The sequence below is a fragment of the Maniola jurtina genome, chromosome Z, assembly GCF_905333055.1.
Source record: "Maniola jurtina chromosome Z, ilManJurt1.1, whole genome shotgun sequence".
In the NCBI taxonomy this organism is placed as follows: Eukaryota; Metazoa; Arthropoda; class Insecta; order Lepidoptera; family Nymphalidae; genus Maniola; species Maniola jurtina.
The window spans coordinates 16527910-16552470 of record NC_060058.1 but is presented as its reverse complement, the minus strand read 5'-3'; the positions used below and the strand labels follow the sequence as shown (position 1 = coordinate 16552470).

The following is a 24561-nucleotide window of genomic DNA, read 5'->3' as shown; positions in this document are numbered from 1 at the left end:
TCTGTTGTACACAATATCTAAACTGAATATTTATAGGTAATCTAGCGCTATTCTTTTCGCCAAGAAGCATAAAGGAATAGCAATACACTTAGAGCTGTCATTTTGAACTAGAGATTGCGTACCTACCTACGTCTTTCAATTTCTAAACAGTATAATATCTAGTCTACCTAAACGCAAATCTTATCCTAACGAATATAGATGAGGTATCAAATTATTTCCTCATTTCAATCAAGTACCTACTTTTGAGAAATTAAACACTAATAGCCGACAAGTGTAAATTAAAAATTTATAACACCCCCGACAAGTGAAGGTTACAGTAACTAGAAAAGACCTGATAACTTTCAACGACTGAACCGATTTTCTTGGATTATAGCTAAGAACCTTATTAGATTATAGCTAAGATCAAGCCACCTTTCAAACAAAAAAAAACTAAATTAAAATCAGTTCATTAGTTTAGGAGACGATGCCACAGGCAGATTTTTTTGCCCTCTTTTTGGGTCGGGGGTTAAAAACAGACTTGTTGCTATCAGGCGGTCAAAGTAAGATTACGGTTGCCACTAATCAAAGTTTGGTTGCACAAATCTATATATTTTATACATCAATGACTATTGGCATGGTGCTTTACAAAACTCAACTAACTGGTGCAACCCATTATGCTTTTAATGACATTCAAAGTATATAATGCGCTTAATTCACAAGAGCGTCTTAACTATTGATTGTCTACCGCTTATTAACATTTAGGCTGTGCCAAGTGCCAAAAACAATCAGTTTAGTACGTTTAAGTTTCAGTATTCGGCCATATGCTGCTTCTATATTTTAAATACTATAACCGCTAGATCTGTCAATGTTGTTTAATTGATAGATGGCGTTCAACCGAATTACTACCAGTAAACAGTTACAATAGATTAGCGAAGCTACTTAACCAATCTTAATATGTACTACTTAATACAGTGTGTTTTTTTTTGTATTCAATTATTATCGAGTATTGTTTCGCTGTTTTGCACATGCCACGGCTTACTAGCTACTTGGTAATTAAAAGTATCGCATAAGTGCTCTTTGCAGATAATATTTGCAATTAGATTTTAACCGTTTTAATGATCTGCTATAGCCGTTATATGGCTAATAAGCGTTACGATTACTACTTTTGTACTTGTCGATATGTTTAGTTATTAGTGCAGAGCTTCGCGGTAGCTTCTCTTAGTGAAACGGGATTAGATTCGTAATATTTTAATGTATATAACGGGTAGATACCACGATTAATTTGATGGTTTTATCTCCGTCCCGTCCCGTCGTGACTACGACCTGTGCAATTGAGTTGAACAGATAAAACCATCAAATTAATCGTGGTATGTAACCGTTATTTACATTAAAATATTATGTCGTTAATATTGTCGTTTTTAGGGTTCCGTACCTCAAAAGGAAAAGCGGAACTCTTATAGAATCACTTTGTTGTCTACCTGTCTGTCTGTCGGTCTGTCCGTCCGTCCGACCGCCGTGTCTTTCAAGAAAACCTATAGGGTATTTTCCGTTGACCTAGAATCATGAAGTTTGGCAATTTGGTAGGTAAATCTAAAATTAAAATGTGTTTCAATTTTTAAAGTAAGTGTTCCAAGGGGGGCCATCATATGAAAGGGCTTAACTTATACATTCTAAAACAGATTTTTATTCATTTTTATGCATGATAGTTTTTGATATATCGTGCAAAATGTCGGAAAAATACGAGTAGTCGGCAATCGGAAAGTTCCGAGTACGGAAACCTTGGTGCGCGAGTCTGACTCGCACTTGCCCGGTTTTTTTTATTTGTATCAGGTATCGTATCAGTTACAAACAGCGAACCAAACGAATGCAAAAAACATTAGGCATAATCAGCTCGTATGCTGATCTGATCGCGTATTAGACGGCCAACGTGCCGAATTTTTTTTTTCGTCATCGTAGACAACATCAACATCTAGATGATGTTTTGATTTAGGGGTGCGAAATGTCAACCGCACTTTTAGTACGTTTGAAAACGGTGGTTTCGGCTCGTAATCTACCTTTTATCAGCTTTAATAAGAATTAATCTATTATACCCTTTACCCGGCTAGTAAGAGTTACGAATGCACCTTACGTCTTGATAGTATGCAGTTGCGTGTAATAGAAGAATTGATATATTACAGGACTTATTACGCGATTTTAACCACTACGTAATCATTTATTGTTATAATTCTTAGCAGTGTACATAATTACTTAGTTAATAACTAACATTCGTCACTGTACAAATTTTATTGGTTTAATGTATTGTTTTTGCATAATTTTAATCGACGTTATAATGCATTATAATAAAAAATAGAACAGATTTTGTCCATGAAGTGTTAATTTGTTCAGTGTATGAATGCCGATTTTTTCCCCCAGAAGGATAATACGTTTTATGGCAATAGATTTTTGTTCGTTTAGTGTTTGAGTTCGGAGGTTCGATCCCGTGCACGCAACTTTTCAGAGTTATGTGCGATTCAAGCAATTAAGAGGGCTCTCTCCGTCACTCGTTTCATACAATCGTAGTTCCAATTTCATTTGAATATTAAGCAACCACAGTCCATGAAATTTTGCAGACATATACTAGAAACTAATATATGTGTCTGTGGTTTTCCAGATTTCTGTTAAAATATTCGGTGTCAAAGTTACGCGGTCTTAAAAATTTTCATACAAATCTTTGAGCCTCTGTAATTTTAAAACTACATATTTTTAGAAAAATCTAAAACACCACAGACACAGATATTAGTTTCTAGAATATGTCTGCAAAATTTCATGGACTTTGGTTGCTTAATATTCAAATGAAATTGGAACTACGATTGTATGAAACGAGTGGAAACGAGTGACGGAGAGAGCCCTGTTAAATTAAGTGTAAATAAAAATAAAATAATTGAAGCAAGTGATGCTTTAACGGCGAAGGAAAACATCTTGAGGAAACCTGCATGTATAATGTCCTGGCCAACAACGGCGGCCTTTTCAACGGCGTTTCCCGTTAAACCACGATCAACGTACAATGGCATTCACAATGCCGTTTGGCGTTAGACGATTTTAACCCCAATTCAATTGGCATTAGACGTTAACCGTTCAAGTGTGGCCACTCAGTTTAACGTTGATTGTCGCGATAATTATGGCGTTGTTGGGCATTGACGTTAACCTTAATGTAGCCGCAACATGAGAGGAGACCCGTGCAGTGAAGAAAAGGTGAGCCAATCAGAAGTGATTATATTGTTGTAATCTAAAGGCCGGAATCACAATCATTACTATGAGGTCTCACAGTGCGCTCGAACGCATAGTGTAGGTTCCACCAATCAGATCATTGTAAATTGACGTGATACAGTCATCTGATTGGTGAATACGGGTATAGGGCTGACTAGCTGTCAAAATCAAACTAAATGCTTATTTTAAATTACTGGGGTCTAGTAGGTGCAATGTTTACTATCCAATCTCTTTTTCTGGGTTGCAAACATATGACTCCTTTCGTTTTATAACGTAATGGTGGTTTTCATGGGATGAATATCCATAGGCCTCCCAGATTCTCAGTTCTCATACATATTATTGACATAACTGTAACTATATTGACCTAGTTTTATTAGAGAAAACTTGTATTTGATTACGTCACCTACCATGGTTCATAAAAAAAAACTTAAATGTCACATGAATATCAATAACAGCGATTGTCTAATGTCCTTGCATATTTTGTAGCGAGCGTTAAAATTTAAATATCACATTTCGCCAGAGCAGAAGTATGTTACGGAATACAATAGAAATAATACTCCTTAGTATCTTCTTACCCTACTATAGAAATAGCGGGTGTAGAGTTAGCATTTAGTTGTTTATAGGTTCATCTTGTTGATACCAAATCATCATCATTGTTATCAAACTACTTATTTGATTTTAATTATTACGATTGTCACTGGCTTTGTCTTAGCGTCCCTCGAGCCATAGGCATGGACCCAATGGTTATATGATATCTTCTAGAATGTAGATATTGAGACTTCTGATCCTTCAATCAATCGATTCCTCAGTTATAAAGTTCCATGTACCTACCATTATACAAGATTTTTTTTAATGGTAAGGTTCCCCTAAAAAGATACTGTTTCTCGGCGCCACCGACTCCACCCCGTCCGTGGGCGTTGCGCCTTATTTTCTTTATAAAGTTGTCAAAAGCGCTACAGCTCAAATTCTCAGAACAGGTCCAGCTGTCATTAAGCGCAGCTGACGATAACATCAGGAATGTGTTGGCTAGGCCTCGGTGGACTCTCCCAACATGGTCGCGGCCGCACCGGTGTATCATGGCCATTTTTACATATTTCTGACCAAAGAATGCAGAATGTGTATAGAAGTGCTAGAAGAGGAAGCGAGTTTATCATTAATGCGCGTTATTGAAAATTGGCATTTGCATAGCGCAAAGTGTGAAACAATTAACTATGGGCTATTCGACACGTCTGTAACTGACAGCCGCGACTGATAGGTTTGTATTTGTATAGTCGTATTGCGCGTATGTCTTGGACGTCGGAGTATGCATCTTGATCTTTTCGCGGTACTGTCCGTATAGATACGGACAGATTATACCAAGTGTGGAATTGATTTGATCAGACCAACGCATAAGTCTAACGTTCCCTTGGGCTTTATATATGACTTGCTAAAAATACGGTGACTACCTAATATTCAAGACATTAAATCAAAAAATGCCATATCTGTTCCCTTATTTAGAGTTCTGAGTTTCTGACATAAGGCTACATTGAACAAAATAATAAATGTTTGCCCAAAAACGGTACCTACCATCTGTTTCGGTATTACGACAAAGTATTGTCATGTTATAACATTATTATCTCTCCTCATTATTATCCTCTTATTTATATATACCTAAATAAATATCATTTATAATTATTTTTTTTCAAAAATTAAAATTAAATTATAGTTTTCGTCGTCGCCTATTAATATTTTGTTGAACTCTTCTAAATTCTTTTAGCTTCTGTTTTTTTAAAAGTAACAATAGAACATCGAAAGCAGGAAATCGAAGTTTTTCAACATCTAAATCGCTGAAAAATCCTTTGTTAGTCCACTTTTTGCATCGTAATACCATAAAGTCGTAAACTATATTAATCAAGTAGGTCTCGTGATGAAGTGAACAATTATTATATATAAATTTATTTTCATATTTTAATACAATTTTCATATTTAATATAAATCATAAAGTTTAATTAATTTATAAATCATACGCCTGACCTCCTTAATTAAAATAAATGCAAGTAAAGATAACATTCTGTGCTATAATAATATTTATTTAGTGACTGATTAAATATGGTTATCAATGCAATTTTCTTTGAAGTCTCCGCTCTCTATATTAATTAATTATTATTATTAGGTACATTGATAGCCGCGACTTCGTACGCACGTATTCATGCTATTGGTAGTTATTTACTTGGTAGTTAATGTTTAGGCAATGGCAAGATACCCAATTTCACCCTTACCACTGGGATGCATGATTCACTTTGACCGCATCTTGGGCCAGGTCCTTTTTCCACTAGATTACAACATGGGGTTATTCAAGGGACGCGGACGGTCCAACACATCCCTAAAAATTCCTGAGTCCAAAAAAATCATAGAACCTGTGTCATAGACATCTTCCTTCATATTATATAGCGTATGTGAATCGTGCTCGGCGATGAGTAAGACAGAAGATGGAAATGCACGAGAGTAACAGAGTTAGCGCTCTATAGATCTGACCGAAGTGTCCTAGATTTAAGTCTTCACTTTAGATACGTATGTAACATATCTTCTTTTAGGGTTCCGTACCTCAAAAGGAAATATCTTATAGGATCACTTTGTTGTCTGTCTGTCTGCCTGTGTCTCTCTGTCCGTCCATCCGTCCGTCGTGTCTGTCAAGAAACCTATAGGGTACTTCCCGTTGACCTAGAATCATGAAATTTTGCAGGTAGGCAGGTCTTACAGCACAAGTACAGGAATAAATCTGAAAACCGCGAATTTGTGGTTACATCATTTAAAAAAAATGTGTTTCAATTTTCAAAGTAAGATAACTATACCAAGTGGGGTATCATATGAAAGGGCTTTACTTGTACATTCTAAAACAGATTTTTATTTATTTTTATGTATAATAGTTTTGATTTATCGTGCAAAATGTTGGAAAAAATACCCGAGTACGGAACCCTCAGTGCGCGAGTCTGACTCGCACTTGGCCGGTTTTTTTTATATATACAATCATTGAGTTCACATTTATCTAAATAACAAACAAATGAAGTAATGCCTAAACTTATACAGTACACTATAAAAGTAAAATGTATGTTCCACATTTTTCGGTATCTTACGAATTTTAAACTGTGATAATTTATTCTTCCAGCGAAAGTTTTTATTATGTAAGCCAAAATTAAACCATTCATTTAATGCTACCAACAGAACAGACATGCCAACTTCAGATAAAACTCAAACCAGCCGACTTTTTCGACCATTTGCTATGTTCGACCCTGCTGGTTTTATCACCTACCTACTACCGCGTTTTCGTCCGCATGGATTTAGGTTTCAAAAATTCCGTGGGAACCCTTTGATTTTCCGGGATAAAAAGTAGCCTATATCACTCTCCAGGCCTTTAACTTTACCTATGCAAATCCGTAGCTCCGTTGCGTCGTGATTGAATGAAGAAGAAATAAACACACTTTTGTCATTATAATATGGGTAGTGATTGTTAACTAGGACAGACGTATAACGTGTCGCCAACCAACTTGTCGGCACATCTGAAGATGCTTTTAGTGAAGTTGGGTCATAACCGAGGTTAAGCGCTACGCATATTAAAGACGGTGAGCCGTGAGATAATGGGTTGCGACAAACGAAGTAAATAGATTCGTCACGATTATATAAATCGGTTTGATAAACACCTTATTAAAGATCATTCAGACGAACTCGATAACACGCACGATATGTTTGGATACATTAACAACAGCAACATATACAACGGAGTTTTAAACGCCACAAATCTCACACATATACACATATGTTTTTTTTGTGATAAATATCACATGATGGGTTCCGTACCATAGTACAAGATATACTTATCACTTTTATGTGAAAACATGCAAGTTAATGACGGACTGCGTCATCTATATGTGATGTAGTAACCACAAATTCACGGTTTTCTTGACGGTTACGAGAGACAGGCGGACAGACAGACTGACAACAAAGTGATTCTATAAAGGTTCCTTTTCCGTATGACGTATGGAACTCCAAAATTCTTCCGTACTGATTCCGGTTTCCTTTCGAATATTTTTTGTCTTTTGATGAGATCGTTCGTTAATATTCTAAAGAACGCATGAATCAAAACGCGCGTTTTTTTCTCTTCTGTAGATACTCTTATTATTACAACTTGGATGTCGCAAGTCATTCAGTTTGACCTAACTGACTTCAATTTAGTCAATAGGATGCAATTATTGTTTGGAACTTTGAAAGTGCATCGAGTTAACTACCGTTTACGTCACTACTATTTTATTATGATTTTAAGACGTTTATCTGAATATCCCGCTGCTATTTATTAGTAACTGCTGTCTTTTGGTACTTATTTAGTAGGTCACTACTGTCTACTCATAGGTACTTATATAGTAGGTAACTATTGTCTACTGCTACTTATTTAGTAGATAAATACTGTCTACTGCTACTTATTTAGTACCTAACTACTGTCTATTGCTACTTATTTAGTAGATAAATACTGTCTACTGCTACTTATTTAGTAGATAACTGCTGTCTACTGCTACTTATTTAGTAACTACTGTCTACTAACTGACGTCCGTGACTTCGTCCTCTTTTATTTTTTTATTGAGATATCTTAAAAACCCCATGAGAATCTTTGATTGTATGGTAACTAAAATCTGTGTCTGTGGTGTTTTAGATTTTTCTAAAAATATGTAGTTTTAAAATTACAGGGGCTCAAAGATTTGTATGAAAATTTTTAAGACCGCGTAACTTTGAAACCGAATATTTTAACAGAAATCTGGAAAACTACAGACATAGATATTAGTTTCTAGAATATGTCTGCAAAATTTCGTGGACTTTGGTTGCTTAATATTTAAATGAAATTGGAACTACGTTTGTATGAAGCGGGTGACGGAGAGACCCCTCTTAACATTTTTTCCATTGGTTAAACAAAATTTAAAAAAAAGGACAACACCTAACAATATTATATAAGCTCTTGTCAGTATGCAACTATATGAATGATCCATAACAAAACATGCCATATGACTTCACCAATGAGTCATAGGCCGTAGGCCGAAAAACCCCGTAATACTAATATGAAGAATGTCGCAAATATTTGTACAAGTACACAAAATTACCGGCTATGATACTGTTATTCGATACACAAATATTTGTGTATCCAATGATATTATATGTGTAAAAAAGAAATAAATACGTATCTAAAGTGGAGACTTAAAACCTACGACACTTGGCACACATATCTTGTGACCCAATGGTACCTCTACCTACCTACTGATTCTGAGTACAACAAAATTTTAGAGTATTCGCATCCACTTCTTACTAATGTAAAATGAAAAGGACAGATACAATTTCACAGTTTTTAACCCCCGACCCAAAAAGGGGTTTTATAAGTTTGACGTGTGTAGGTATCTGTGTATCTGTCTGTGGCATCATAGCTCCTAAACGAATGAACAAATTTTAATTTAGTTTTTCTTGTTTGAAAAGTGGCTTGATCGAGAGTGTTCTTAGCTATAATCCAAGAAAATCGGTTCAGCCGTTTGAAAGTTATCAACTCTTTTCTATTTACTGTAACCTTCACTTGTCAGGGGTTGTAAATTTTTAATTTACATTTGTAAATTTAATTTAGAGCTGTTAAATCTCGTGACTTTAGCTGCCAGTCGCGAGCATATTGTTTGAATTGGTATCGTGCACTAAAATTTAGTCTTTAAACGTAAAATTCATGTTCCGTCCCCTTTTAGCAATATTTAAAAAAAAAGATTCAGATGCTCTAAATTTAGCTTAGAGAAAGATAACAGAATCAGCCCCAGAGTCGGTTATTCAGTTTGTTAGGTATACCTACAAACATATCCCTTTTTTCTCAATTTTTGGCTTGACTTACAGTCTTCCATACCTGAGAGTTATTATGGAGAACTCTCAGGTATGTAGGGTTGGTTGGGTTCCTCATGATGTTTTCCTTCAGCATTAAAAGAAGTATAGAAGTTGAGGTGCGTACCCTAAATCGAATGCTGGACGCCCCAAATGGAGGCCGAGCGTGATCATCAACTCTTAGGCTAGCCACATATTGTAGGTAGGTAAGTTATTCACATGTAAATATTCATGTATTCATAATATTATGCTTTTGTTGGCACTCGATTTAAAACCAATTTACTTTCCACTTATAAAATGGTTATAAATATTGCGTAATTTAGTGATGCCGTTATTAACTACTCATTCGTATGCAATCTGTATGGAACAGTGGACGGTGTTGGTAGGCATTCGGTTCAAACAGGTTGTTCGCAAACAAAAAACAACACATTTCTTGGTCATTTGAGGTTCATCAGAGTATCTTATATCCATGAGATAGAAATAGAAAGAATTTGTCATTTTTATTCACCTATCAGAAAATAAACCCTCACAAGTGCTTTGGGATCGTCAAGTGAATCTACTACTGGTTCGGATTTCGGAATGTCCTTCCTGCCGAGAAGAACCAGCAAGAAACTCTGCGGTTGCTCTTACGATATCCTAGCGACGAGGCGAGACGAGATGAGGCCGTGACGTTATACTCGTCCAGAGTCACTCCTCGTATCGTTATAGTATCACCATGTTGAGATAGAGTATCGCCGCAATACCCGGTAAGATAGCACCTTAGTAATTTCAGTCCCGCGCATCTAACTAGAAAATCCCGGAAATTAAATGTAGCAGGTATTGCCTAATAGACTTGGCTTTCTAATATACGAGCAGACTTGTCCTGGCTTACCTAGACTATAAGCTAATTGCAAAAGACTAAAAATGTGATTTATAATTTACTTTTAACCGTTCTTGATGAAAGCTTTAACATTCCCCAATGGAATATATGAATAGATTAATAGATTAGATGTTATATAAGTGAATGTACAGAAAAACACAGATTGCAACTTTGTTTCATATAGTGTAAAGATTATTCCGTGGCCAAAACCGCAGGAGAAAGCTAGTCTCAAATATGAAAGAACATTCCAATGCTAAATAGCGTAACATATAGAATGATGTAGATATAGTTATGATAGTCCAAGAGACGGTGTTATTAGGGTGATGTTGCAATTACTATTATCAAATGCGTTATTATTGGTATCGATTCATAATTTTACTACTGATAAACATAATTTTGTACTCTGCTGTCGATATTCAATTGTAGTTATTGGACTAAAACTGCAGTCCTACGTCGTAAACTACAGAAAATTGTTGCAGGGTTATCGCCAAAAAAAATGGCATTTTAGAAAAACTTGTTTCTAAAAAACTTGCTACGTAGAACAAAACTGAAAACTAAATAAAAACTTTAGTCTCACGTAACATTATTTTTTAGTAAGATTAGCTTTTTTTTATCAATCAATCAGTCTGTTTGCGTCCACAGCTGGACCTATGCCTTCCCAAGAGCGCGCCACCACACACGATCCTTCGCCTTTTTTTTGATGTCACACACGTTTTTTAGCGAGCACTCAAAACTATTTTTGCTATAAACGGCTTTTTAGGTATAGGTCGGCAGAAAAACTGACCTTACTTTGAAACTTGTTAAACTTTTTGTTTTTAACACCATGTTTTATATCAGTGGGCTCTTATACTATAAATGGCACATTCGCTTTTGTAGTTGTCCAGTAAATAGCCCCGGAAGGCTCCTTTCTTATAGACATTAGGTATGTTTGCTGTATTGTATTAAACCGTTATCTTAACAGATGTAATATATTCCTAGTATTAATAACATAAAATAGTTTTTTTCCATGCTTAGAACTTTAGCTGATCATACATTAGCTGATGCCCGCGACTTCATTCCCGTGGATCTAGTTTAATAAAAACAGGTCAAGTGCGAGTTGGTGCGTCGTATAATATAACACAATGTACTTTTTAATTTTTTTAATTTGCTTGACGGCCATTTTAATATTCGCCATCTTGGCTTCTATCATCTTTTTATTATAGCGGCTATAGAAATAGGTACACGCTCTGTGATAATTGAACTCTCTATCTATTACGGTTCATGAGATACAGCCTGCATGACAGACATAGGAGGCTTAGTGATATCGTCCCGTTGGCACCCTCTGAGTGGGGTACCCTAAAAATCACGTAGGCTAAATTCCAGGATAAAAATTTGCCTGTACACTCGTATTTCTCTCCAGGTCTCCATTATAGTGGTCGCAAAATAAGTAGTCTGGGAATTGTACAAAACAAATCTAAACCGGGCTTATGTATTTAATTTTTAGTTTATGACCTGCGCAGACTGCCATGTTGCAACTTCGTACTTGTTACTTGTTTTGCGGTCACTATAAATCGTTAGAGCAGTTCCCGAGAAACCAATTACATGTATATTTAGGTATACACGTACAATACTTGCCCGTAAAGTATAGAATAACTTATTTTACTTATGTACACGAAGTAGGTGTATAGATAAGTACATTTCAATTATGAAATCATTTTTCCCGCGTGGGTAGAACTAAGTTTACGATGAGTTACTTGTGTCATAAACTTGTTTATGTTGTGATCTATATATGGAAAAGCCTTGAGATCTAACAACGCATTTACCGGCGGCTAATTAGATATTTGAGTTTTCCACTAGGTATTATCTTAACTGATGCGTGGGCGCAACCATTAGTTGTTTATTATTTATATTTGTTATATACAGGATGTCTTTGAAACAGTATGCGGAAATCTTATACTGAAAGATTTACTAGGTACTCATCTTTTCATAAATGAAAACTTCTTGTTTTGTGTTGAACAGAACATTAAAAAGCTAGTAAAGTTATCAAATCGATTTTATTAATTTAAATCTACTTAAAGGCTTTTCATCGAAGCTTAAAAGAAATTCCATTCTGTTTCGATGGAAACTAATAAAAGGAAAACTTTAAATATCTCGCTTAAGTATGTAACTAATTTTATCTGCACACTACAAATGTGCTTATTTTCCATATTAACACCCTGTATAGTATAATGTATGATGATTTAAATATTGATTTGACGAATAGCGAACCAAAAGAAGTGACATGATTTATTGAACAATATATCTCTTTTTGTTTACAAGTGTATTTTAAAGAATAGATAGATAGAAGAGCCGCCCGCAATTTATGAATAAGATCAGCCTATTGATTCGCTTACTCAGTTTCTAACATTGAATGATAGCCATCATTAAATGTGATATTTAGTGAACAACCTCGCAAGTCTGGTAAAAAAATTATTCTTTACCACCTATAAAAATCTTTAAGGCAAAGTTAGTCGTATGTGCTTCATCTTGAGACCCGCCCAAGTAGAGTTCTAATTCTACTGCATCGCGTCCAGAAGCCACTCCAAAACCCCTGTTTTGTTTGTTACAAATTATTGATATTTTAACAAAAGTAAAAAGTATTTCAGTTACCCTTCATTGTAGTTACCGACACAGCTAATATAAAATGTGTTAAAAAGGAAAATGTAACAATTTATACTGTATGGTTGGCTAAAAACATAAGTACAGATATTTATAATGAATAATTATCAATAATATAATTTAAACGCTAAAATAAATGTAATACTGATAGTTCCTTATTAAAACTAACATTGAAGTGCGTAAGCAAGGAGCGAAAGTTTTAACTTTAACGTGACGAAATATGTGTAGTTACGGGCGGTTCTTTCGAAAACCTATGATTTGAATGCCGTGCGATATTATGTAGATCGATTGGCAACACGCAAGGTCTATAAATGTATGCAACGTTACGAAAATTCGTGTTACTTACTTAAAAAGTTTCAATTCGTCGAAATTTGCAAATGCACCTTGGTGTTTTGCAAGAAGTGAATTACATTCAACGTACCTATTGTGTAGCTATACGCAAATTGTAATTAGTCTTGTATTGGAAATGCGGTTCGAGATGCGTTCCTGTTCGTTGGTGCAGATATCTGTTGAGGTAAGTAGAGGCTGGCAAACATCGGCCAAACAACCGAGTGCATTCCACCTGAGCATAAAATCTATAGAGCGCACTTAGACATTGCCCAGACTTAAGACAGAGTTAAAAAAGACAGATTTATATCTCTGCATAAGTCTGTCTCTTTTTAACTTCTTCTTAAGTCTGAGCTAAATCAAAGTACGCTCTATAGATCTCAGCCTTAGACTAGGTATATTCTCACTTAGGCAGTTAGGTTCCATCCGTTCACATCATAGTCTAGCGCAAATTATGGAAACCTATTAATAGATATTAAATATATTTATGGAATAATTAGCTAAATGAACATAATTACAAATTTATTTTATCTTGAAAATACTGCTCTTTTACTATTTCGAATTCCAGGTACTTAAATTACAAATTAAAAACTACTGTAATCATATGAATAGTAACATTGATAAACGTTTGAATGACTTAATAAAATCAGCAACAAGTTTCACAAAATCTAACGTAACTCGTAGAAAGTTACAGCATGAAATGTAATTTAATAGTAAATCGAACATGCATTAGTTGACAATGTTTATCGGCAATAAATATGCAAGTTTACGATGCGAACATTAACGAGAGATATCTGCGCGCGCGCAGCCTTCGCACCATCTAAGCGTGATGACCGCACGGGCTACCCCTTTCACTTGTATTCGCACCGGATCGAGCAGAACGCTGCGCCTTTCTCTATCTCCCTATCTCGGTCTAACGCACGTCGAGTTGCGCTAATCGTCATAGTGGTGGGTACGCGCATGCCGCCTGCCATCCGCGCACCAGTAGCGCGGCACCCTCGACAACATCCGCACGAAACCGTCCGCGCGGATGCTCCACCGGAACCATGAAGTCGAAACCGGCACTTTACGTTGACGCGCCGCCGTTCAGGCCATGGCCGCCGCTTTCCCGCCAAGCGCAGCCCAACTTTTACTTTCGACCCCCCGATCCCATGGATCCGAGGAACTTCAAGACTTCCTCCTCTAAAGGCTCCACTTACTCGGATTTCTCGGCGATGAGTGCATACAGCAACAAGTCGAGGGATTACTACTTCCTGTCGCCCAGCTACAGATCAGCGGGTGCGCCCACGCCCAGCAACCACGCGGACCTTTACGTCAACAGGGAGAGGCCGAGACAGATCCGGCATCCCAACACTGCGCATCCCAACACTTCGCATCCCAACACGTCACATCCCAACACGTCACATCCCAACACGTCGCCCGCTTGCCCTTGCAACCGCTCTCGGTCTATGGAAGACGTACGCACCGAAGTGGTCACGGAATGGGAGGATGACGATGAGAACGGCAATAGAATCGTCGCGCCCGCGACCAAATTCAATCGCACATCGTACAAAGCGAACACAACCTTCGAGAAGCAAAACTACCTAACTCGACACTCTATGGAGAATCTGGTCGATAGATCTCCTCAAGTGCCGCCACCCAAACGCAACAGTGCCTTTCAGGTAATTGAACAACTTTCTACAGAGACAGCGATCTCATTGTGAGGCGATTTATTTCTACGATTACATTTCTTTCTGTAGCCTAACTAGTTGTTGTGATTCTGTGTTAATTCGTACATATTATTATGCATCTGTGCTAATTAACAATGTATTTATGCGTACTTTCTAAGCTTCCGTATTTACATGGTTATCCAATGCTGAGCGGGGTGAGGATGTGCTATATGTTTGCGAAGCTCTGGCGATTGTGTGTAGAGACTAAAGTATAACGTGTGTTGTGAGGAGGAAGCGATGGGCTGTCAAGCACCGTTCAGCTCCGTTGGACCGCAACGCGCCGTCCTGCGTACAGTGTAACGGACATTCAATACTGGTTATATATTTATAGTTCATACAAACAGGTAAACAGCAGTTCATCATTTGCGCCATATTCAAATACGCTCATTGTTACTTAACGCATAACTATTTGGGTTTCCAGGTGATTCGGACATTTTTTCTCACTGTTACCTAACTGTTGCGATGCGAATGTGAATTCGATTGTGTCCGATCCACTTTAATGCGGCTACCTAGTAATTCGTATAATTATGATGCAATTCCTCAATATACAAGCAACTACTGCCTTTTTTCCAGTTCTACGTAACTGATTATTTGGGTTAAGACTTAAATTAAAGTTTTTTCCTTTCATTTAAACTTTGCAATGCGAATCAATATGGATGATTACTCTATTATTATTTATATTATGTGTATTCAACGTAATATGCTTTACTTTAATTGAAATCCCTCAACTACATGCCGTTAAACGCGTAATAACTGCATTTTACTATTTCTAGAATGGTATAAGTGCTTTGAAGTCAGTTGAGTACTAATTACCTACCTACTGATGTGCACTTATTTCACGTGCTAAGTTTATCCTCAATAGTGTAAAACTTCGTTAAATTTGATATTCATTAGATCGTTAAGTAAACATTTTTCGATAATGATGATTATGCCATTGTATGCTCTCCTCTCCAAATACGAGATTTTTCTTAATCAATCGTCAGAAGAAAGCGTGTTTTGCGTAACGAAATATTCGAAATCTGTGCCATAAGCTTGCTTTCTATACAAAATTCAAACTACTACATAACGCTCTATGACCGTGCAGGTTTCTGTACGTTGTTGCTTCGTCGCGCCGGGCCTTATAATTACTCCATTTTGTAAAACACTCCAATTATTATTGAACTAGATGATGCCCGCGACTTCGTCCGCGTGGATTTAGGTTTTCCAAAATCCTGTAGGAACTCTTTGATAAAAAGTAGCATATGTGCTGATCCAGGATATTATCTATCTCCATTTCGAATTTCAGCCTAATCCGTTCAGTAGTTTTTGCGTGAAAGAGTAACAAACATTCACACACACGCACACACAAATACATACACACATACACACAAACTTTTGCCTTTATAATATTAGTGTGATCATATTAACATTAGTAACAAGTGTAAATTAAAAATTTATAATACCCCCGACCAGTGAAGGTTACCGTAACCAGAAAAGAGCTGATAACTTTCAAACGGCTGAACTGATTTTCTAGGATTATAGCTATTCAAAGTATCTGAGTAGAACGTAGTGTTTATATACTCTTTGTATCTGAGTTTTCCAAAACATCATTTTCAAATAAATAATTATGTATCTAGGCAACGTCCATCTCGACAGCTTGACATTTGTCAATTGACATAATATTATGAACCTAACGGTTAGTTAACCTTCTTTTCTTCAAGAAAACTAGAAAAGAGCTGATAACTTTTAAATGGCTGAACCAATTTTTTTGGATTATAGCTAAGAACACTCTCGATCAAGCCACCTTTCAAATAAAAAAAAACTAAATTAAAATCGGTTCATTCGTTTAGGCGCTACGATGCCACAGACAGATACACAGATACACAGACACACAGATACACACGTCAGACTTATAACACCCCTCTTTTTGGGTCGGGGGTTAAAAAGAAAATTTAGTTTGAGTATTTTAACGATTAAATCTTCGCAAATGGCTTATTTCGTAATCATCACACTAGATAAAGGCGAAAGTTTGTATGTTGTGCGTGTCTATGTGTGTATATTTGTTACTCTTTCACGCAAAAAGTACTGGACGGATTTAGCTCTTTAAAATGGAGATAGATTATACCCTGGATTAACTAACTGGAAAACTAACTAACTAAGAAAGGCTACTTGTATACCGGAAAATAAAAGAGTTTCCACGGGATTTAGAGAAACCTATATCCACGCGAACGTAGTCGCGGGCATCAGCTATTATAAGATAAACAGCAAGAACGCACTAGCATTAATTGATGATCTTTAACTATCGATATTTCGAGCCAGTTGTGGATGGGTTGTGGCTACGACGAGACTGCGGGGCTGCGAGATGTAAAGTTGAACCGGTCACGGGTAGTATTGAACTACCCGCCTCCGTTTTATTAATACCTACCCGCTCTTTACTTTAAAAAACGATTAGTTAACAGATATAAAGCCCCTGATGCGGTGATCGTACAAATGTCTGAATAAAGCTTAGTATGTGTTGCTATACAAAAACGGCCAAGTGCGAGTCAGATTCGCGCGCCGCGGGGTTCCGTGCTCGGGTATTTTTCCGACATTTTGCACGATAGATCGAAAACTATTAGGCATAAAAATAAATAAAAATCTGTTTTAGAATGTCCAGGTCCCTTTCATATGATACCCCACTTGGTACAGTTATCTTGCTTTGAAAATTGAAAATACTAATTATTTTGTTGATGAACACAATTTTTTATGTGATGTAACCACAAATTCAAGGTTTTCGGATTTTTCCTTTATTTGTGCTATAAGACCATCCTACCTGCCAAATTTCATGATTCTAGATCAACGGGAACAGACACGACAGACAGACAGAAAGTCAAACAGACAACAAAGTGATCCCATAAGGGTTCCGTTTTTCCTTTTGAGGTATAGAACCCTAAAAAACTCCGTACCGTAAGCAAACAGTTTAAACCTATGTGCGTGTGTGATCATGTGAATGACATAACATGCAAATATGAATAATCAACCCATATCAGACCCTCGGATGTTCGATATAGGTATAATCGCAAACAATAATCCAGTTAGTTCCAACTAGTAGGCGTTAAAGGGATCTGGTATGCGAATGAAGGGCCGCATAGATAACGAACCGACCTCTGAATACTAATTAATAATAACAACCCATGTGTTTGGTTTGTCGGTTTGTCGTTTAATCGCGCTGCAATCAAGCAAGATCAACGTGATTTAAGACCTGGAGAGTTACATAGGGTACTTTTTATCCCGGAAAACCAAAGAGTTCCCACGGGATTTTTAAATTCCTGAATCTACGCGGACAAAGTCGTGGAGGTCAGCTTGTTAACCTATAAATAGGTGTAACTTGTAACAACATTAGGCTTTTCACTTCTTTTGTTCCAAAGCGATGCGCTTGAAGGATTTGAATTAGAAAGTGTGCGTTATGGTTGTTGTACTCATGTTACACTGATGCTGTACTACTCTTGACTTTACCTTGACACCTTTACGCTATAAAAAGTACTGGCTAATGCCCGCGACTTCGTTCGCGTGGATTCTTCTTCTTTGTTAGCTCTTATTTATCCATTGTCTGACATAGGCTTCCTTACGTGCACGCCATTCTTCTCGGTGTAGGGCGAGCCTCCTCCAAGTTTTCCCCGCAGCTTGGTGATGTCATCAGACTGCGTGGATTAAGATTTTTACTAATCCTGCGGGAACTCTTTGATTATCAGGGATAAAAAGTAGCCTATGTCACTTTCCAGACCTTCAAATATACCCACGTGGAAAATCACGGCGACTAGACTTTGCTCCGTTGTGAAGTGATAAAGGATAAACAAACAATCCAGCTAACAAAAATACTTTCGCATTTATAATATTCCTGATTCCTTTGTACCGAAGAAACATATTTCTAGATTCACCAGTTTGAGATGTGCGTTGTTTACCAGACAGTGATAAGAATTGTACTGAGTACTTAGTTAGGGAACTTGTAATAAAACGTCGAGGCTTTGACCTCAAGGCAGGCGTCAAATGTTCCTACATCTAGGTAGCCTATAAATCGCCTACATTTCTTTGATTTCACGTCACCCATAGTCTAACATACATATCGTCGATTCAGGGTCAAACCGAGAGTTCCTTCACTCTAGTTCACTTTGAAGTAGATGCTTATGAAACAGCATTTTTTTTTTTAGAATATTGCCCATGTTATCCAAGATCTTAGATTTCTCTTTCCCCTCCATTACCATTATTATTCCATCGAAGATTATGTCAATATGATATTATACCATCGAAGATGATAATATATTATTGATGATATGATATCATATGAATTTGATTCACTTTAGCAATACACGAGAATGCTATTACTTACGTATCTACGTGGCATCATATTGTAAATTGAAGTTTTGAAGTCAAGTGCGACTTGGATTCACATACGAAGTGCTCAGTACCATCGTACAAGACATGACACTATTTCCTTTTTTTTTATGTCGGGCCTTTTTTAATATGTATTATTTGTTGTTATACCAAAAACAAAAATACCTGCTCACTCTATGACAATTTCATCTCTCTAGCTGTTAGGATTCATGAGATACAGCTCGCTGACAGACATACGTACGGACAGCGGAAGCTTAGCAATACAAGATCGGTACATGCAAATCTTTCTATTCTACTCTCATAGCCCGATGGGACGGTAATTCGACACGATCGGAGGAAAATCAGGTTTTACGTGCTCTGCTAACGATATCAATACTATCAATACAATGGACAGTTAGATTTATAAAGGGTTTTGTTTTGGATAAGACGACATAAGCAAGCTGAGAACGACTGGTACCTTTTAAGGAGCGATAGAGCGCGGGCATATGACGTACTTAAAGACCGTAATAGGCGCGTTCTATTGTAGCACTAAAACCAATCGTTTATCAAACTTTTTACCTCATCGTTTCCGTACCAATATTTTGCTCATAGCTTCAAAGGCTGCCTCTATCTAACGTTGTATTATTCATTGATTAATGATTATTAATTAATAGGCATGGCAACTGACATGATAAATATGTCACAGGTACAGACCTCTACTAATACAAGTACGCTGGATCTGAGATTGCCGACATATCTTTGAAACAACTTGATTTTGCCATTTTGGCGCTAGTAGCATCAGTGAGTGTCATGTGAACGTACTCGGAACTAAGTGTTAGCGATGAGACATGTGTTAAAATAGTGTCAATACGAAGACCATTTGACTCAAAGTGTAAATTTTTGTTCCCGGTGCGCTTGGATGGGGCGCTTCGAACACAAAAATAACAGTCATTTTGTTTACCACACCTCTTCTAGCGTACTTGTATATGTGCATTTTAGTGGTCACAGAGGAATGTAAGACTAGGGACAAATCCGCGGAAAAAGAAGCGTGAACGTCATTTTTCCGCGCAGATTTGGCGTGATCATAATTTTTAGTTTTTTCGCTCGTGATTTTCCGCTAGTCATATTCATGCCCTTAACATATGGTATCCTTGGCTTATATATTTACATCAAGCAATCTTTTCAGCCAAAGGCGCTCAGAAACGCCCAGTCTGCACAGAAAAACATGCCAAAGCCGGTCAGCTCGATGGCCGAGGTCGACAGCTCCAAGCCTACCTTCAAACCCATAACCATGCTGGAGGACTTGCAAGCTGTTCGATGTGCGGAGTTCCATCCCAACGGGAAGCTATACGCTGTCGGTTCTAACACCAAGACACTGAGAATATGCACTTACCCCAAGATGGATGAGATCAACTGGGATGACGTCAAGTGAGTACAAAATTATTTATTAGAACGCTTTTAAGGCTTATCCAACCTGCGCACGCGCATGAACCGTGCACACGACGTATATCATAAGAACAATAGATTTGCGAGTGGTTTGCGTGTATATTGAACGGACGGCCTCAGAATTCGAGTCGCAATTCCGCGATACGATTGCGTCAAAAACCTGTCGCACTTAGGTATGACATCTATAAACATGCCACATACAGCTAACGCATATGCATAACTGTGCCACACGAATATGACCATTAAGATGCTAAACGACTTACGGCCTTTGACTGTACAAGTCACGGTGTGCACATGTTCGTTAGTTTTTGGGAGTGAATACAAACATGGTATGTGACATGGACGCGTCCAAAGGCATGCGATGTGCATTGTGTGCACGGTTTATGCGCGTGCGCAGGTGTGGATCCACCTTTAGGGTTGCATTGCATGCTAAAATGGTAAAAAACTGGCCAGCCGAGCTCGGTCCAGCGACTTTGTCCCCCGCACCGAGGGTTCCGACCTTGGAACGATCCATCCATCCATCCATCCATCAGCCTGTATGCGTCCAATGCTGGACATAGGCCTTTCCAAGGTGGCGCGCTCTTGGAAAGGCCTATGTCCTTGGAACGATGCCACTGATTAATTTTTACGGGAAAGTTTCAATCAATAAGTGTAGAGTGGTATGCAATTTGAATAGATGATTTGACTTTGACGAACGTTTTTGCCACCACATCTTTACCAGTTGCATGGTAACTAGCCACGGCCGAAGCCTCCCACCGGACCAATTTTAATTTAGTATATATTTATTAAATAATAATTTATTATAAAGAGGTAAAATTTGTTATAATCATTATCATAATTTATTCATTGCAAATACACATTTTACAATTATTATTGGTAGTACAAAAGTTTTTCCACACCACTCGCTCCAGAATGCCTTATTACTGACCTGTTATTCTAAAGGTAATCTAAGTCATTACATTCCTATGAATAATTAGCCGGCAATAATGTTGTTTGGAAGGCCCATGGGGCGTAATGTAGTGTCCAAAAAGTTTTTAGTTATCAACTATCTCGCTTCGACGTATGATGGTGTCCCTCTCACACGCGCGATTTAAATTTTCTATCTCGCTTTGATGAGTGATGGCGTCTCTCTCTTTCACAAACCATAGATTAAAGAATATTGAAAATTTCCTTCAAAACTTATCTGCGAAACCTTGTGCGAAACGTGATATTATGGTGTTATTGAAATAAATTATTTATTTAACTTGAAATTAAAATGTCGAGTGATCACGATGATGGCAGCAATAATCTAACTCCGGAAACTATTAAAAGTGTTGAAAAGTGCTCAAAGTGTAATAAACGATTTGCTCCCAGATATTTCTAAAGACAAGATAGGTAAATACCTACCTATATAAGCATACGAAGATTTTGATTTTGATTGCGAGGTGTGAAAAGCAGAGTATGCAACTTGGGGATAATGCTGTCTTAGTCTTGGGCACCCCTAAATCCCGCGCTTCACTCAGGATTCTAGAGTTCTACTCTAAAATCCCTCGTTCGCTTGGGATTTATCCAGGTGCCCGTGACGTAAGACATTACATTATCCCCATGTTGCATAATATACTATTAAGTCACAGTGTATAAAAGCATTATAATGGTGTGCAATGGGTAGTATTTCAATTATATTAATTATTACATGGATTACAATTAATTATATCGAATATAAACCCTACAAATTACACGCTATAAATTGCTTATAGGCTATAAATTGTATACCTAAAGCAAGCTATAAACGAATGTGGGTGCAAAAGCTAGTGTTTTTGCGTTGCCTCTGTTATCTTTTACAGTTTCTGGGTAAAGTGAAGCATCTTCTCCAATTTAATAAACAGTGGTTTTATGACGTCAGTCACACTCACCCAAACTTAGTCATTTTTACGTATCCAAAGTACATTCACGTTGATGACGCAACATGCGCGATGAATGCGACTTGTAATGTCAAGTTTCCATATAACTCTACAGAACGACCCTGGAGCACTTAGCCTTTCTCAACTCCTATACACCTATCTGTAGGTAGCTTATGTACGCACTGTTTTCGTGTTTTTTTAGAGTTCCTCACCTCAAAAGGAAAATCGGAAGACTTAAAACCCCGTTGAAACGAAAAAGCGTTGCGTTTGCATAAATATGTCTCGTTTTAACGTAAACTATTAAGTCTGAGCAAAGTCGGTACCCTCAGTACAAGATTTACTGAAAAAATGGTACTGAATTTCTGACTTTAAATCAAGGATCTTAAGGTCCAGTTTACTTTGTTCTTTGTTTTGCCTCTAGAATACTATCAAAATTGGTGAGAAGTGGAATCTCATAATGAGATTACAGAGTACTCTCTATACATCTCAGCGTAAATGTCGCGCGTTTTCTACGTTTTCTTAGCCGTTAAAGCAAGCCATTTTTAATTTTTTAAAACTCCGAAAAGTTAAAGTTAAAGAGGTCGAACCCTCAACCTCCTGAATAGGAGATAGACGTCTTATCCGCTAGGCTAATACGGCTTATATAGAAATGATTACCATTTTGTACAGTCATTAAAATCTCTTCACTCGTAATAATTTCATCAGAGGCCATTCATATCGCGGAGTGCTTTGTGGTTCAGAACGCTCATTAAATATGCGTCGGAGAGACAGATGCCACTCTGTGAACCGCTTACAACCCAACTCACGAATTATAGTCTAAGAGGTTGCGAGAATGTGGCACACCTGATGTTAAGTGATTTCTGCTGCCCATTTGCAGCACTAGAGGAACCGCCAATACGTTGCTGGCCTTCCAGGAACTTTTTGATCCGCCTCTTGAATAATGTTAAAACCTAGTGGGAACACCATCGAAAAGAGTTGATTACACAGTTTGTAACTCATGTTTTTCCTCAATTATTACAAACAACAAAAAAAAATCTTGCGGTAATTCGGGTTGGGATTCATTTGCGCCGATTTTGTAGTCTTCCTCTAAACTAAATTTAGAGTATCTGCATCCTCCTCCTTTTAATGTTGCTAAAAAAGACGGAACATGAATTTTACATTTAAAGACTAAATTTTAGTGCACGCTACAAATTTAAACAATAGGCTCGTCACGAGGTTTACAGCTCTAAATTAAATTTAAAACTTTCAAACTGTGTCTGTCCTTTTCATATTACATTAGTAAGAAGAGGATACGAACACTGTCAAATTTAGCTGCCAACAGAATGAGTACCATTGTGAAATTTAAGCGAGCGGTTCGTTATTTTAGTAACTGTAAGGGTTGATTATAAGCCTTGCTAGCTTAACGGTTAAGACGTCCACCTCCAATTCGAGAGGTCGGGAGTTCTGATAACGCTATTTTATAGATACTTAATTCGTCCATCGGCTTTTAAACTATAGACATCAGAGATTTAGAGCCAAGTGCACATGGTAGCAAAATCCTGCGGCTTTGAGATACACCGAGCAAAGACTTCAATATAGTTGATTGATTTGGTCTAGGCTTACTGAAACGTGACGCTTTCAGTCCGTTTAGAATCTGCAAGGTGGCAATACCACTACAACAGTCAAAAGTTTTCTAAAGTCAAGTCGACTATTAAAATCAATTACTTATTTGACCGTCGCGGTCAGCTACATATCTTCGCTTAAGTTCTAACCTAAGTCATTTAGTGGTGGTGGTTCTAGCAGTTCGAAGTCATTCGTCAGAGAATCGAGAGACGGTCGTTTCGGCCAGTCGATACAATAAAATTTTCATACAGTAACATATAGCACGGTATCTATCGAACAATTCAAATCTCTAGAAACAACAAGTTTTCCTTCCCCTATAAAGTTGCTAATTTTGACTTACGATGGTGCTAGAACGTGAACGACGAATGACGATATAATATTATGTAGTTTGGATCGAAGTATTTGTTTAAAATATCTGTGAACGCACAAATCTGATCTTACATGCAGTTAACGTTAACCTTGACGATACAGAGATTCTGAGGTCCCAGAAGCTAACGTAAAAAATCCTTGATTACAATTTTTAAATTATCGGTTAAAATTGAAGTCGAATGTTTATAATGCCTTTTCACTATTTTGTACAAGCTCCTAGAAGCACACGTTTCGACTTTTGATAAAGAGATGCTGATGTGATTAGTTGACAACAGCCCTATTAGCATTGTACGTGCAAATGTTGTAA

The 24561-nt window shown here is 37.3% G+C and overlaps 1 protein-coding gene across 6 annotated transcripts in view; it reads left to right on the top strand.

Annotated features, from left to right (window-relative positions):
• LOC123880102 (WD repeat-containing protein 47) overlaps window positions 1-24561 on the top strand; it is a 56392-nt gene that overhangs the window by 22805 nt on the left and 9026 nt on the right. For 5 of the 6 annotated variants that reach the window (XM_045928009.1, XM_045928008.1, XM_045928013.1 and 2 more), the window contains one exon: window positions 20144-20385. In XM_045928009.1, the coding sequence (XP_045783965.1) occupies window positions 20144-20385 (242 nt within the window). Of the gene's footprint in view, window positions 1-13748; window positions 14581-20143; window positions 20386-24561 lie in introns of those variants that run through there. The other variant, XM_045928011.1, reaches the window with a different exon arrangement.